At 32.5% G+C, this 18337-nt stretch overlaps 1 protein-coding gene across 1 annotated transcript in view; it reads right to left on the minus strand.

The window, feature by feature from the left end:
* LOC126741077 (phosphoinositide 3-kinase regulatory subunit 4) overlaps positions 1–18337 on the minus strand; it is a 94718-nt gene that overhangs the window by 55726 nt on the left and 20655 nt on the right. Inside the window, exons 3-6 of the mRNA XM_050447383.1 lie at positions 10612–10775; positions 6441–6609; positions 6237–6390; positions 6003–6179 (exon numbers count right to left, since the gene is read on the minus strand). Coding sequence (XP_050303340.1) covers positions 6003–6179; positions 6237–6390; positions 6441–6609; positions 10612–10775 — 664 coding nt within the window. The remainder of the gene's footprint in view (positions 1–6002; positions 6180–6236; positions 6391–6440; positions 6610–10611; positions 10776–18337) is intronic.

Consider the following 18337-nt stretch of genomic DNA (forward strand, 5'->3'; position numbering starts at 1 on the left):
TCAACTACAGCGTCTAAAATATTTTCTTCCAATTGCACTGTACGTGCTGTTCTCCTCCGACCACCATTATTCTTTTTTTTTCAAAACATCCTAAAATTGCATTAAGGAAATTACATCATTACCTCATTAAGTGGAAAACAGAAACCTACCAGTTTCCCTTAGAAGTTGATCAACACGTTGAAATGTTTTCTAATCCGGAATAATGCGATTGGGAAATCTTTCTTCGTACAATCTTTTTGCTTCAAATGCATTGCAAGACGCCAGACCATACATAAGATGCATATCTGCATACTCAATAAAAGTAAACTCCATATGTTGACGTAGTTTAAATTAAAAGTTACCAAAAAATACAAAATTATTTGTTTATTTAGTTTTTATCTTAAGAATAACAAAAAAGAAATAAACGTATAATAAATAAAAAATATTTTGTAAAAGTATTTTTTATGACACCACTGTATTTTTAGGAACATGTATTTTTTTTTTAATTAAATGACTTTCATCAAAATTTTCTGGTCTTTGAATAACTGGCGTACTTATCTCATTTAAAAAAAAAAAAAAAACATTGGCTCGTTTATTTTTTTTTCTCCAAAACGGTTCATTTTATCGATAATGAACAAGAGTACCTTTTTATAGCCTAGGGTTCAATTCAAGGTATCCAAATTTATTTTTTTTAGACTTTAACATGTAGGGTGTTAAAAATATACAACCTAGTCCGCCCCTGGTAAAGTAAACAAGATAAATGTATTTTAAGGATGTCATTTTAAGAGGTCCCTAATAGTGTTCATCACCTAACATTTTTATTAAATTCTACCGGGTAGTTTAAAAGTAATTTATGAAAAACCAATTTCCAGCAGCGTCCTTTAGGAGGCTATATCTTCGTAAAGAAGGCCTGTGGGGATTTTTTTTATAGGAACGTTCGGTATTATTTTTCCATGTTCTACCTGGATCCGAGAGATTTCCCACATGAACCGGGACACCCTGTATATATATATGATATATATATATATGATATATATACAGGGTGTATAGCGGTATATATACAGGTATATAGCGCATATTGTAAATAGTGGCGATTTCAACAGGATGTTAGTAAAAGGCCTTGGCAGAAAAAATGTTAGGGGATGTCTAGCATTAAGCCTAGGCAACAATTAATTCATTCAGTGGTAGTATATGTAGGAATTTTACAGAGAAGATCATTCTTCTGAGATGTAATGGATGTAGATTGAAGCGTTCTAATAGTTGCCGATGATCAAACCCTCTAACTGGATATATGCCATCCTGCCTGAAGGCCAAAAACTTAGCAAATCTACGCTGAACAGATTCAAGGAGACCAACATGATTCTGATAGAGCGGGTTCCATATAATGCAGCCAAACTCCAGTTTTGATCTCACAAAGCAACAGAAAAGCAGTCTTAATGTAGATTCCAAAGTAAAGCTCTGAGAACTTCTAATTACGAACCCAAGCCTTCTCAGGGCTGACTTGTCTATGTTGTTGAAGTGTGGCACGAATGTAAATTCAGAATCAAAGGTGATACCAAGATCAGTAATTTGCTCTAATCTACTCAAAATAGTATCATTAATAAAGTAATCAAAATTTAAGGGTGTTTTTGATCTAGAGTAACTGTCCACACTCCATTTAGCCGCATTCAAGCCTAACCTGTTAACAGCGCACCATACCTTCAATGTATCTAGGCAGTTCTGAAGAAAAACACAATCCTCCAAACCATATACATTTAAATATAGCTTCAAATCATCGGCAAAAGCCAGCCTATGACAAGTGAGTGACTTGATCAAGTCATTTATAAAAAAACTAAACATGAGCGGACCCAGGTTCGAGACCTGTGGCACACCCGACGTTACGTTAAAAAGTTTCGATTTAAAGCCCTCATATTCGACATATTGAGATCTACCAATCAAGTAGGAATGAAATAAAATAAATAATCTCCCTGAAAAACCATACCAGAGTTAATTTATGCAGCAAAATATAGTGATCTATCCGATCAAAGGCTTTTTGGTCGGTATAAATAACATCGACTTGAGTATTAACATCAAGTGATTCACAGATGCGGCTAGACAGACAGGATAAGTTAGTAACACAAGATCGCCCGCTAAAAATCCATGCTGGTCTACAGAGATGAGTTCTTTTGCGTGACTAAATAGCGACCGATTCAGGATAATTTTGAACATTTTTGAGAAGTTACAGAGTAATGAGATTGGCCTGTAGTTCACGATTTGATCAGTCCCCAGCTTTTATTCATTCATTTAATCAATATACGGGAAACCCCATTTTACAAAAGATTTGGTTACAATATTAAATAAAGTAAAAGATGTATAATTAACATAATAAAAGTACTATCACGAACATAATTAGACAGTCTTCAAAACATATACACAAGAAATAAACACAATAAGAAAACAATAAATTAAAATATTTGACCCAGTTGACCAATAAATCCAGAGAGTGAGCTTGCAAATGGATCAAGTTCAGGGTAAGAGTTTAAATAGGCAAGACTACGACAGATTGGAAAAGAATAGTTGAAGTGACACATTGGTAAAGCAAATAGTTCATGTCTCCTTAGGGTGCGTGCAGGGACCTTTAAATTAAAGCTGTTGATGAGAGCAGAGCAATCAATAAGCCTATGAATAACCTTATACATAAAGCTGAGGTCACTTTGAATCCTTCTAGATTCCAACGATTGAAGTCCCAATATTGCCTCCATGTCAAGTAGGTTATCCTGCATATTCAACTTGTAGGAACAGTACCGGGTAAACCTCTTTTGGACTCTTTCAAGTTGCATTTTGTGGCAATTATAAAAAGGAGACCAAATGATCGAGGCATACTCTAAATGACCTCTAACTAATGAACAATAAAGTATCTTCAAAGTAGATATAGACATGTCACGACAAGTTTTTAAAACAAAACCTAACATCTGAGAGGCCTTCCCCTCCACAAGATCACAGTGTTCCCCAAATTTGAGCTGAGTATCACAGACTACTCCTAAATCCCTTATTGAGTCAACAGAACTAAGTACTATGTCATCAATAGTGTATATATTATTCATTTTATTTTTAAGTCTAGAGAATCCAATTGAGTAGCACTTATTTATATTTAAAGAGAGATCATTCATATTAGCCCACTTTACAAAAGAAGTAAGATTGTGTTGTAAGATATCAGAGTCCCGCTGTGACTTCATAACACGGAAAACTTTCAAATCATCTGCATATGCTAAGTAATCACAGTCAGTTAAACACGTTACAAGGTCAGTCAGAAATAAATCAAAAAGCAATGGGGAACAGTGTCCCCCCTGAGGAACTCCAGAAGTCACCAAGATACTTCCAGATTCAGAATCTCCAATCCTAACACACTGCTCACGACCCAGCAGCATGCTTCTAAACCACCTTAGGGATCATTCACTAAAGCCAAGGGAACTAAGTTTTGCTAGTAATAACTCATGATTGACCCTGTCGAAGGCCTTCGAGAAGTCAGTATAAATTGAATCCACTTAATAACCATTCTCGAAGGCCTCCAGCAAGGCAACCTCATATAAAACAAGATTAGTAGAGGTAGATCTACCACTAATAAACCCATGCTGCCTCTCATTAAACACCCCTTTGCACGCCCACCTAAGCTGATCACATATAATATCATCCAAAATCTTGGGAACAGCAGACTGCCTTGAGATGCTTCTATAGTTCTCAATGCAATCCCTCTCACCAGACTAATACACAGGGATTATATAGCTTAATTTCCATATATTTGGAAGCTCACCCTCTGATATAGATCTATTAAACAACAATAGGTATTATTTTAGCAGTCTTCCAAATTTCAGGAATCTGTTCTGTTGACAGTATTAAGTTGAAAATGTAGGTCAGCGGATCAGCCAGGACACCAATGCAATATTTAACCAAGAAGCTAGGTACACCTTCTACACCAGATGTTAACTTATTTTATGGTTTTTTACTAGCCAAAATAATCTGGGAAGCATCAACGTTGGAAATGTCAAAGTGGGCCACATTATCAGACGTCGACGCATGGTTAATGAAATTTGATTGTATAAATGCCTCACCAAAGAACAGTGTAAAAGCATCAACTATGTCTTGTGGGTCTTTAATTACCACGTCATCGGGTAGCCTCGTCATACCAGGAATCCTGGTGCCAGCCTTCTTAGAACCAATAAAATTCCAAAAGATAGATATGTCCAAAGAAATATTCCTTTCGGTGTTTGATATATACAACTTATATTCATTGCGTATTTGTAGTTTAATAAGGCGTCTAAGAGAATGGAATTTATTTTGAAAGAATGGAGAATTGTACATTTTAAAGTCCTTTAAAGCCTTTTCTTTCCTATAAATGTTCTTAATCAATTCTCGAGAATAATAATTTGGAAATCTTCATTTACGTTGCTGCTTAAGAGAATGTGTGCGGCAAATATGCCATTCAATTTATCATATAGGGCTCCACATGCAACGTTAGAGGATAAATACACAGTAGACCAGTCAGCTTCAAGGATCGAGTCATAAAGGAGATGAAAGTTGGCCTTTCTAAAGTTAAAAGAATGAGATAAGTTTTTATTAAGCTGAAAATTATGGACACATGGCCTGAGACAGTAAAATCAATTTTCAATGCAGGGTGATGCAAATCCTCTAAGACAAAAGCTCACTAACTAACTAACAAAACGTTACTACGAGAAACAGTATAGGTGAAGTTAGATAAAACGAGATCCAATAGTCTGTTATTATAGTTTAGGATGTGGTTACACTTAATAAGATTAAAAGTGTTAGCAAAATTATTCACAACAATAGACTTTTGACTGACATGATTACCTGTAGGTGAGTTAATAGAGAAATCAGACACGTTAAAATCACCCACTATTATTACATTATGGTTTAGCTTTGATATTAAAAGTGTAAACTGATCCAGAAATTGCTCGAAAATTACAGATGTGATAGATGGTGAGATGTACAAAACGATCAAAACGTATAATAATTTGTAATGCCGTTTACATTGGTCAGTTTGGAAGAAAAATAATAACGAGAGTGCAGGAACACTTAAGAGAATATAAGAAACACAAAGATACCGCAATCACCGATACTAAATCGGCTTTTGCAAGCCATTTATTGTCTTCAAAACACTTTCCTTCCATCCCGGAAAATGTAAAAATCCTTCATGAGTGCCCCAAAGGAAAGAAGCTTGACTTATTAGAGAACAGAAGGGCAAAAAGGAGTCCTGTACTGTCTTGTGTGAATGATGTTTTCACCTTTGAACCGCATTTAATTTTTAACAATCTTTATCACAACCTGGATAGCACGTGAATTTAACGCTTGCCTACGAAGCTGATGGTCGCTGGTTCAATTCTCGACCAAGTCATATTTTACTTTTTATTTTTGCTTTATTTCCGTTCTCCAGTTCAACTTAACCTCATTCTGCTTGTTTTGTTTACTTTTATTTTATTTAGTTTAAAACTGTCAGCAATAGTTTTTAAATATTTATTTTTTATTTTAACTTAAATGTTTGTGGTCTTAAACGAATAGCTTTATCGGTAAGTCGTATCTCAACATTGCTATTCGTGTCTATGCATTGTTGTGTTTTATACTAGGGTTGCTTTCTACTTTTAGATCTGATGATGCCTTAGGGCGAAACATGTGTAAGTTTTTTTTTTAAATAAACATAATCTGAGACCATTGACTTCGTGTCCCTCCAATCTCTGAATTTTTATTATTAAGAGGTCTCTTTGAGAAAAATAGACTACTTTTTTGAATTATAAAAATAATTTTCATACCAACATATTATATTCCCCTTTTGTCTTTTGTTAATGCATTTTTTAATGTATACCAATGCCTATTATTCTTGCTTTGAGTCCTGATAATAAATTAAATATAAACGAAACGTTAGCAAGAAATATAGTGTTCTTTAGTGTTTCACCTATATACCTACCCATAACTATTATCACTTCTACCCTTTTTGGTCACTAAATTTTTAAGAACTTAAAGAGTATACTTACTTTAAAAATATTCCCGATATCACCTTTAAGCCTCATAATCTTTTCATCTGAAGACATTATAGGGTTAGCGGAGAATATTAGCATGTAGGACTGCAAAAATGTATAAAAATATTCCGGGAATAGTTTACCCTTATGCTGATCTAAATAGTCTTCTGCTGTTAAACGTTTCAACGGATCCTAAGTAAAAACATAAATATGTAATTCTTAAAGATGAATGGAATAAGGAAATCTTACTCTGTCAATCATGCTAGATATCAAACATTTTAAATTTGGATCTTCCAATTTATCGAGATGTTTTTGAGGTGAAAATTTTCCAGCCTTATATGCCAAAAGTTGGGAATAATCAAACGGAAAATGAAGTTCATTCCATAGTTCCAGTAGAGCACATCTACAAAAAGTATTAAAAAAAAAAGAGTTTTCAAAGAATATATTAATTACCCAGCAGAAAAAATATCCATAGCAGGGGTGAGGTCACCAGAATCACAAATGGTCTCTGAAATTAGCGCGGCACTCTCATTTGAAGATAAATTGGTAGAGTTAGAAAATCTTTCTGGAGCTATGTAACAAGTTCTTCTACGTGATGTATCAAAAAAGTAAGAATAGTCACCTATGGTCAGAAATAATTATTTACAGTTTTTAACTAACAAAAAAATTCATGCGTATTTCTCCAAGATACTATTTTTTAACAAAAACTTAATTAAAAAAACACAAACCAACAGTATCATAATATTAATTATCCAATTAGTTACAATAATATAAATTCTCCTTTTTTTATTATTAAGGTGACACATGCTTCTCATTCCTTCTATTCTCTTAATAATCATAATAATAATAATTGTAACTTAATATGCAACAATATGATAAAGTACAAACTATTACATAAAAGGTAAACATTCACAAAGTTCTTGCATGTTACCTAAAAGACAACAAAACATAATATATGTGCACAGTAAGTTCGAAATTAAACTAAAACAAATAATACAAATACACAAATCAAACAATAGTAAGGACAGCATCAGGTGTTAGAGAATTTTAAGTTAAATTTTAAGAATTTTAGTAGAATTCCTCAGTAAAGGTTTTTAAAAAGAAAAATAACTCTCCATATGCAAAACAGCCATCAAATTTAACACCCTGGTGGGATGGAATGTGAAATCTGGTGCCTAAAGTTAAGACTATGTAGGATACTTCTCGGCACCAGGTACTCTAATTAAAATTACAATCTAAAATTAAGGTCAAAGCGAAATTAATATTTTAGAATTTTATGTGTTACATATGTAAGAGCCATGTGATCTAACTTATCGTTCTCCTTATACAAAGTGCATGCAAGAATTTTGGGCCAGTTGAGTTTGAAGTTGGCCAGTTGAGAAGACACCACAGTAGTCAAGCTGAGATAAAATGAGAGACAACCAATAAATATTTAATGCGTTGGGTAAGTATATATTTAAATGGGTATAGGAATCTTAGTTTTAAAAATACAGATATCAACTTCTTAAATACATGCGCTTCGAAATTCAAATTTATAGCTTGTTCCACAGATGGAATCATTTCTCCATTTAAATGAAGGAAGAAAAAATTAATGTGATTAAATTTGGCTTAAATGGACTCATATCCAATCGTGAAATGAATAAAAAGAAGTAAACCCAGAATGGAACTTTGAAATTGGATGGAACTCCATAAAGAAGCAAATTGACAATCCCACCTCTACAATGTGCCGCACCTATGCCGAAAACCACCTACAAAGCAAATCACCGAACAAAGAACCCAAAATAATGCAGCTTAGCCAACTGCATCTCAATATTGATGAGATCAAATGTCGTTGTATTGTTAGACAAGAGATAAGTGGGGCATCCATGTTCTTGGAGATGTCACATTCATGGTAACCTCGCTAAGTGCTGTTGTTATACTATCACAAGCCCTGAAATCGGACTGAATTGTAGGGAATATGTGTCTAGTCATTGATCATGTCCGATCATTGATCAAGTCAGTGATCATGATTCATGTCTGATTCCAACAAGTCTAGCATTTTCTCAAGGATTGGCAGAATACTTATAGGTCTCTAAGCTCATCGAGGCCTCATCATAGGTCTCTAAGCCTTAAACTTTTTCCATATGGCTGGATATATCTCTGTTCCCAAAAAAAGAGTAAAAACCTTAGCCAACAGAGGTGCAATTATATATATTTGTAATAATACACTGCTCAACAATCGAAGTGGATATTATAAAAATCTGCAATTTTAGTTTGCCAATGATTTACAATAAAACAAAATTAAATGTAACAAATAAATCTCTATTAAGTTCACTCACAATAGCCCCAAAAAAAATTAAATAAACGGATATCTCCTAAAAAAATTAAATTTTTAACACACAACAGGAAAAATTAAAATAAAATTACACCCTGTAAACGTGCCCCAAAGTCCTGTCATGAAAATTAATACTTCGTAGGTCCACCCCTGGCTCGTCTTAGTGCTGTCACCCTGTTTGGCATAGTTCTTATTAAGTTGTTAATGTAGTGTTGAGGAATGTTTTGGCATATTTCTTGGAAATCTGGACTCATCTGTAAACATACAAGACCTCCAGTTTTGAAAATTCCAATTACTGTGTTCTATTGCCCACGGATTTCACATTGCACGATGTTTCCCCGTCAACCGTGGATGTGTGGCACGTCGTCTGGCTCTTAAATTGGACGCATGTAATCTTCTTCTAACAGTCTGATTAGAAATTACCCTCCCAGTAGCATGCCTTAAGTAGCTGTTAATTCTCGAAACCGTAAATGTTCGGTTTCTTCTTGCGGTTACTGTTATATAGCGGTCTTGAGCATGAATTGTAGCACGTTCTCGGCCTCCACCATGCCTGTAAGCTGCAGACCCAGTTTCTACATATCGATTCCATGCACGACTCACGACACTTTGGGACACATTTAGCCGGTTAGCAACTTCTTCTTGAGTTAGGCCCTCCTGTAGCCAACGTACTAATTGCTCGAGTTGCACTGTTTCTAACCGTCGTAGAACCATTATTTTTAAGAAAGTAAAGAGATTTATTGGTAACAATGAGAATAATAAAGTCTCTACAAGCACTTTTATGTGACTAAATTGTTAGGATTTTGAAACCGAATTCTTTAAAAGAGATAAGAATGTAAAAAAAAAGGAAAAAACGACAAAAAATATTTGCTATCAACAGGATTTACTCATAGCATAAAACGCAACTTGATGAATTTTATTTTTTTAGGCAAATTTCGGTAATTTATAAAATATCCAGTTCGATTGTTGAGCAGTTTATTTTGTCAATACCTTTCCATTTTAATTTCATCCGAGACACTGATTTATAAATATCTAATTCTAAATCTAAAAATCTTATAAAATTAATTTAGTAATTAATATTTCATTTCTAGCTAATTTGTTTAAACACTAATTCAGTACATTTACTATTCTGTAATCGGATATATTATATCTGTAGTTTTTATTAATTAAATAAACAAAATCTTCTCAACTCAAGAAATCTATTACCTTAAAACGGTAATAACGTTAAATAAATGGAGCTTGTGAAGTAGGGATTATTATCTTGGTGGTAGGTTCAAGATTCGCACTACGTTAAGAGTGAAAGACGTCTTGTTCGGTTCATAACTATCAAGTGTAATGTTCTATCGTTTAAAAAAGTACAGTTGCCCATGCGCAGTGCAACTGTTATAATAGTCATCAATATTTTAGGTACATTGACCCTCTTAACTAATTGCTTAAATGCTACGTATGTAGAGACTTGCTACTTATTAATCTGTAATTATTGCTTATCGATGTGATATAATTTGACTTAGTTTGAAAGTGTATTGGCCTCTTATAACAATGAATATGTTGTAATTGTTTAATTTTGACTATTAAATATAAACATCCATCACAAGCTTTCCATTTCCAAAAGGAAATTACTTTTATCTGCCTTGGTAAATATAAAAAAGGGATTGATATTCATGGGAGAAAAGCAATTCTTCTGGAGATAATCTAACTTTTTGGAATCTAAAAATGATGTAATTTTTGCACTTAAAATATTCCTATGTGATATGTAAATAGTTTGGAAAATATTCTCAAGAGCTTAAGAGCTACAGTGTCTTAAATTTTGAAGTTATTGAAATCATAAATCATTTATTTGATATTTGCAAAATCAGGCATAAAAAATAGAGAGTCCAGAGCTCTTTTTGCCGATTGTGAGGTGGTGAATGAAAACATGTCATTGAATTTACCAAATCAGGTTTTGCTGATAACACAATCGAGCACATACTTCCATTGGAGGATAGGATAAAAATTATTTTATTTAACACTTGTGAAAAGACAATAAAATTTAACATTTAAAAAAAATTTGGATGTAATATACAAATACTTTTGATATTGTTATTGTTGTGTGCCGCTCATTTTGAACTAAGATTGTTAAAGTTGTTATACCTTTTAACAATTTTATTAGACTTATATAGGTAATTTTTGATGATTGATGATGATACCTTTCTATAGTGAAACACATATCACCTTAATAATAATAAATTGAATAACTATTGATTTTGTTATTTAATTTTTTTCTTTTGAGGTTTTTGTTAATTTTAAACTAAATTGTTATTATGTAATACTTACCAGGATTATCTATGGGCAAAAATGTAGGCTTAAAAGAAGCAAAGTCAACTAACATAACCCAGTTCCAGGAAGTGACCGTAATATTTTCTAATTTGATGTCACCATGACAAACACCTACTTTATGGCACTGATGCAGCGCGTATAAAATTTGAAAAGTTATCCATCTAAAAAAATTTAAGTTTTTTAAAAAATCTTCATTTGATATACGGGTTGCTTATTATCTTCAATAGTGTATAAAAATAAAGTGTTGGTATAAACGGCATAACTATTTTATTTTAAATAATTGCAATACTAAAAAATCATCAATTACGTTCCAAAAGTATCTAATCTACTCCCTTGGTTCAACTCGGATACTTCTGGTTCTACAACAGGAGGTATGAACTTTGATTTATTACATATTACTTTTTGCGATCTATTGCTTTGTGTTTAATCGATTAGGTCTATTGTCCAGCAATAAAATAAAAAACATACATAAAAAATATTGAATGAGGTAATAAAACAAAGCAATACACAAAAATGTAGTAGACTCATTTTTCTATCTTAAGTAGAAAAAAAAAATTATATAACCAAATATTAGGATTACTAATTATAGTTTTGTAGTGTTTTTATAGCCCCAAAAATTGAATAACAGTATAACATGAACTGACTAATTAACTTACATTTTTGATATGTTTGGACAATTTAGTTGGTTAATATTAAAGACGTTCTGAACATTGGCAACGTTGTACGTCGTGCGCGTGACGTAATGGAAAAGAAGGAATAGCAATCGAGATTTAGCAAGCAGACGCTTCAATACACACTTAATTATTATTATTATTATTTAAATTATTATTATTATTATTATTATTATTATTATTATTATTATTATTATTATTATTATTATTATTTACTTTGAGTCCTTTTATAACCCTGCCTTGATCGGTATATTATGGCAGAATTAAAAGATTTAATGTACAAACGGGGATCTCTTAAAGGAAGCACTTACACCGGGGGAAAAATGTTTAGTCTATTGAAAGGTCCGATGAAGATAAATCATGTATTTCGCAGATGCAAGTAAGACTTAAAAAACTTGAGCCACTTTTTGAGCAATATATTGATATACAGTATGAAATTGAGGTTTTGGAGGAAGCTGACGAGGATGTTGAAGGTCGTGAGGAATTTGAAGCTTTACAGTTTAACCTTGTATCAGAACTCCGAACTATTATTAATTCGTTTTATGAATCTTGTCCTTCCCAAAAAACAAAAACACTCCAAAATTAATTAATAAATTCTAAAAATGGTGGCCCTATTATACAGCCAAATTTGCAAGTCACACAATATTCGAATAATATTCAGTTGCGTCCCATCAACATACCTACGTTTTCAGGAAAGTATACAAATAGGTTAGATTTTAAAGAGGCATTTATTTCGTTAATAGATAAAAACGCTACAGTGAATAATGTTCAAAAGTGAATTCATTTAAAAGATTGTTTAGGCTTAGATCCAAAGGACTTAATAAGCACACGCTAACTATAAAATCACCAGCTAACTATAAAAAGGCTTGGGAGCTTATTACTGAGAGATGCGAAAATAAAAAAATTATAGTTCATAGTCATGTAAGGGCAATATTCAAACATCCTTCACCGAGTACAGAATCACATATCGGGTTAGGAAAATTATTAGATAATATTAATAAACATTTACACTCATTAAAGTCTATGGGACAAAAACTGAGGAATGGGATTGTTTATTAATTTATGCTATAGGGAATAAATTAGACCATATTACAAAAAGAGACTGGGAATCAAGTACGTGTAAAGGTGATCTTCCTACATGGAAAGATATGTCAACATTTTTAAATCAGCGATGTGAAGTTCTTGAAAAATTAGAATTTACTAGACATGATTTTAAATCTAAAGTAAACCAAAACAAAAAATTCAGTTCATCAAATAATTATGTTGCTACAGGTGAATCGAACGCAGAACATGTTGACGAAAAATATTGCATTCAATGTAAAGAGGATCACTTTATTTCGGATTGCCCTAAATTTGTATCTCTTTCAGTAGCGCAAAGAATCTCATTTATTAAGTTAAAAAATTATTTTTAAACTGCTTAATTGTGTTTCACCTGCGCAGTTGCCAGAATGAATAAAATTCTCAGATTTTATTATCGACATGTGTAGGTAGTAATGATTTACTTAGAAGGCAGTGATGATTTTATTGTTTGTAGAGCCTTGCTGAATAGTGGCAGCCAAAGTTGTTTTTTATTCCAGAAAATATGTGAAAAATTGAATTTAAAATCCACAAAGGTAAATCATATGATTAAGGGAGTTGGTTTAGCGCTTTCCAACATAAGTGACGAAGTGCATATATGTATTGGGTCCTGCTATATTAATTTTAAATTAAATATTAATTGTCTAGTATTACCTCAAATTACCGATCAATTGAGTTTGATCTCATTCCATAAAGATTTATTAAATATTTCTCATTATGAGCTAGCAGATCCAAACTATTATACACAGCGTGATAAAGACATGTTACTTGGGTCAAGCAACAAAAAACCAAGGTTTGCCTGTTATACAAAGTAGAATTTGGACAAACAAATTGTTAAGTTTTGGGATTTAAATTGAGGAAGTGAAATCAAATGGGTTATTATTATCTGAAAAGGAAAAAAATTGTGAAAATCACTTTTCCCAAACCACCAGTAGAGATGAATTAGGAAGATTTGTAGTTAAGATTCCCTTTAAAGAAAATGTTGGTTCACTGGGAGATATACAAAAGAGTTAGCCTTAGAATGGTTCAAAACGTTAGAAAACAAATTTCAAAAAAATAGTCAGCTAAAGCTGGAATATTCAAAAACAATGAGAGAATATGAGACATTGGGTCACATGAAGGACATAAATATAGAGCATTCTTTAGATAAAGGGTATTTTCTTCCTTAACATGCAGTCAAGAAAGACAACTCATAAACAACCAAGTGTCGAGTAGTTGTGGATCCATCGGCCAAGCCGACATGACAGCAGGATTGTCGTCGAACAATGTTGAATATAGCGGTCCTATACTGCAACAAGATATTCTGTCTAACTTGCTTAGGTTCTGTCGATATCGATATGTCGTGACGTGTGTGAAATTTTGTCTGAAACAGGCTTTGAATTAAGAAAATGGTGGTGTAATAACATGGAACATTTAAACCATTTTAAACTTTGTAAAGATCAAACTTTCACTATTTTACAAATTGGAGAAGGGCATCCGAATAAAACTCTTGGAATCTATTGGAATTCCCAAAATGACTCTTTTGTCTAATATTTGTAGAACTTTTTTTCAACCCCTTGGGCTTGATAGGTCCAATTATTATCAACGCTAAGCTTATAATCCAGGATGTTTGGAAACTTCAGTCAGATTGGGATAACCAAGTACCCTGAAGAACTGTATAAAAAATGGTATAATTTTATAACACAATTGCCTATTATAAATGAATTTTATATTCACCGATATGTATGTTTATCAAATTATGTTACTATAGAATTACACACTTTTTGGTGATATCAGTGAAAGAGCATATGGAGCATATTTATATATAAGATGTACGCTTTCCTCTGGAGAACTTTCTTCGCAATTTTTATCTGCTAAGTCGCGAGTAGCTCCGATTAAAATAAAACAAACAATACCTCGTCTGGAGTTGTGTGCTAGTATTTTAGCGGTTATTTAGCGAAAAAGGCTGATTCCTTAGACATAACTTTTCATAAAAAATAATTTTATACTGATTCGATGATTGTACTTCACTGTATACAAGGAGAGGTTTCTAGATGGAAAACATTTGTAGCTAATAGGATAAGCGATATGCATTCATTAAGCAATATTTGAATGGTCTCATATAGAATCGGGTCAAAATCCTGAGATTTATTATCTAGGGGTACCACACCTGATAATTTAAAATCGTATAATTTATGGTGGTATGGACCTGAATTTTTATTATTTCCTGATTACTCGGCTAATCTTCAGAATAAAATTCCAAAAAGATATGGAAATTCCAGATCAGAAATTGGTTTGTAATCTCTCGATCAATCATGTTTCAATAGTTACTGACATTTTAGTTAAATTTTCTAATTTTAATAAAATTCAAAGAATAATGGCTTATATATTATTTGAAGATTTGCCTCATAATAATTTTAATAAACCAAAGGATATTTTAGATCCAGTAGAAGTAAATGAAGCATTAAAATTAATTATTTCTTAAGTTACGTTCCCTGTTGAGAAAGTTTTCCAAATGAATTTAATTGTTTAAAACACAAACTACCTTTACCGAAAAAGAGTAAGATTTTGTGTCTAAATCCATTTCTTGAGAACCACATTATAAGAGTAGCGGGTAGGTTAAGACAATCTAAATATAACTTTGATAAAAAGTATCCGTTTATATTACCCAAACCTCAGATATTAACAGATTTAATTGTAAAACATTTCAGGTTATTGCATTGCGGTAGCCAAATGTTGTTAAGCTCCATTAGAGATAGATATTGGCCTATCGCTGGACGCAATGTCTGTAAAAAGATTTGTAAATCACGTATTGTTTGTTTTAAGGCAAATCCCAATAAGATGAAGTATTTAATGGGGGATCTTCCATCATATAGAGTAGAAAGTTACTTCCCTTTCCCTAATGTAGGTATAGATTATGAGGGGACCTTTTCCTATCAAAGATCGAAATGCCAAAATTATAAAAAGTTATTTATGTCTGTTATTTTTTTAAGCACTAATTGCATTCACTTAGACTTAGAAGTAGTGACTTCACTTACTACTGAAGCATTTTTGGCCACGTTTAAAAGATTGACAAGTAGACGAGGGAAGCCAGCTAACGTTTTTAGCGATAATGGGACAAATTTTGTAGGGGCCGAATACGAATTGTCTAATGTGTGTGAATTTTTGCTAAATAATTCTCAATATATTGCTCAAAATTTAGCAAATGATCGGATTGCCTGGAAGTTTATTCCAGCACGATCTCCAAGTTTTGGGGGAATATGGGAGACGGGCATTAAAAGTGTAAAACAATATTTAAGAAAAATTGCATCTAATACTGCATATTCTTAAATCATTAAATTATCAGAAAGTTTAAGTGGTTGTGAAGCACTTTTGGAGACGATGGCAGCAAGGATATATTGATGAGTTGCAGACAGGATTCAAGTGGAAAGAAGACTTCAAAAATAGGATAAAGATTGGTGCTTTAGTCTAAGTAAAAAATGAAAACGTCGCTATGCTTAACTGGAAATTAGGACGAATATTGAAGATGTATCCTGGTATGGATGAAATAGTGCGTGTGGTGGACGTAAAAACTATAAATGGAATAATCCGCAGGTCCGTTAAAAATATCTGTACGTTAGCAGTCGAGATTTAGCAAGTAGACGCTTCAATGCACACTTTGTTTTTATCTATATTTAATTTTGCATTTATTCCATAATGCAAGTAAAATAAAGTCAGTGTTTTTATATATGAAGAACCATGTCTATTTTTCATTATAAATTGAGTTTCGACCATTAGTTGCGCTGCCATTAAGGACTATTACATGGTTGTTTGTAAAAATTATTTTTACTTAGTGTTTAAATGATATTTGATTCTTAGTAAGTGAGGAAATGCAAATTCTTAAAACTTATTATGACCTAAATGATTGACTTTAAGTGGCAAAGTCGTATGATTAGATTAATAAAGCTATTCTGGCTCCAAAACACACAAAAAAACTATAGACCAATCATAGTCAGTGTTTTCTAAGATCTTCAAAAAGTAATTTCAGAAACGACTTTTTTAGAGCATCTATTTTCTTATTTATTTATTTATTTCACTTATTCGTAAACAACATAGAACAATGTATTTTTACAAGTCAAGGTATATGTACACAACTAAAATAAAAATTTAAAATTATCAAATTATTACATTCAAAAATTATAATCTGTACACACATTACAAAACAAAGTTCAAACTTGATTGAAAGTCCTCCTCAAATAAATAGAAGGCATTCATTAAAAGGTAGTTTTTTACTTGCCCTTTGGAATGTAATAGGTCAAGAGCCTTAATACCTGTTGGAATACAATTATAAAACCTTGTGGCTAAATACCTGGTTCCGTTTCTGCACCTTTCAAGTCGGTTAAAATCTGGCGCAAGATCTCTACAGTTTCTAGCTGGATAGTTGTGGAAGTGTTCATGAGTTTTATAGGGATTCAAGTTTTGATGGACATGTAAAATGTGAACAGAAGTTAATGTCAAGATTTTAAGCCTCAAATAATTGCCTACAATCTTCACGATATCCCAGTCCAGTCAGAATACGAATGCATTTTCTCTGCTGCCCAAACACCTTGTCCATAGGGCAAGAATGGCCCCATGCCAAAATAGCATAAGTTAGATGAGAGTGGAAATTATTTTGGTATGCTGTAAGAAGGGTTTGCAGAGATGAAATGTTTCAAAAAGTTAACAAACAATTTGGTTTTAGAGCTGCCTGCTTAACAGAAGGTGCAATAATATGTTTCTATTTACGAATACTTGAAAAATTCAATAAAAAAATTAAAGCAATATATTTAACTTTTGAAAGCCCTTCAATACACGAAATCTCTAATCTCCTGTTGAAGAAACTGTATCACTATGGAATTCAGAATCTAGCTTATAAATGGATAAAATCAAAGTCAAAAAGTAGCTTTATTTGTAACTAACAAAATAATGTTGTGTACAAAGCCTTATCTCTTAATTCTTAATTTCTAAGTTAGTCAATACACAAAGCACATTCATTATTCTTTTACTTTTAAGTTGCATATAAAATAATAGAGGGTAAACTTAAGTTAAAGCAATGAAGGACATATAAAGATTTAATCATATAACATAAAAAACATTTGAACAAAACTACAAAAAAAGCATCATACCTGCATTCAAACCTATTAACTAACTGAGAGAGTCGTTAAAATATTCCTGCAAGGAATAATATGATTTTGTTGATAATAGTTTCTTTAGTGTTTTTCGAAATTTCCTCGCAGTGTTGTTTTCTTAATGAGAGGGAAAGATGATTAAATAGTTTTTTCCATTATAAATTATGGACTTTTTTACTTGCTCAAACCTTGGTATGGGTAGAGATAGCAAAAAAATCTGTCTTGTATTATATGGCTTAGTAAAATATAGTTCCTCTCTGAACTTTTTGTGAACAAGGCACACAGTCTTCAGAATTAAAATGCAATACAATGTTAGGACATTGTATTGCAATGGAGGGATTAAGGAACAGTAGTCTACACGACTCTCGAATTTTAGCACAACACATCGCACGCAGTGCCCGTTTTTGTAATAAGAATACTGAGTGAAACAAGTATTCTGAACAAGACTCCCCAGAATGGAATACCTTAACGAAGATTTGATTCCTTTAGAGAGAAATATGCCATACGGGCCATTACCAGGTTGAATGATACAATTCGAAGACCATAGCAACCAGAAGAGAGTTTTCTGTTCAACGGAATTATGTGGTTTTTAAATTTTAAGGAGTCACCAATGTACAGGCCCATGAACTTTGCAGTACCTGAATTGAAAGATGTTTTATTGTTCAAAGATATATCGAAGATATATCGTTAATGTACATTAAGAATAGCAGGGGACCCAAGACTGATCCCTGTGGGAAACCAAAAGAAATAGGCAATTCAGAGAAACATGAATTATTAAAGAAAACTCTCTGCTTACGATCTGATAAGTAAGAACAAAACCACTCCAGAGCGACTCCTCGGAAGCCATCA

This window comes from Anthonomus grandis, chromosome 10 (genome assembly GCF_022605725.1).
Source record: "Anthonomus grandis grandis chromosome 10, icAntGran1.3, whole genome shotgun sequence".
Classification (NCBI taxonomy): domain Eukaryota; kingdom Metazoa; phylum Arthropoda; class Insecta; order Coleoptera; family Curculionidae; genus Anthonomus; species Anthonomus grandis.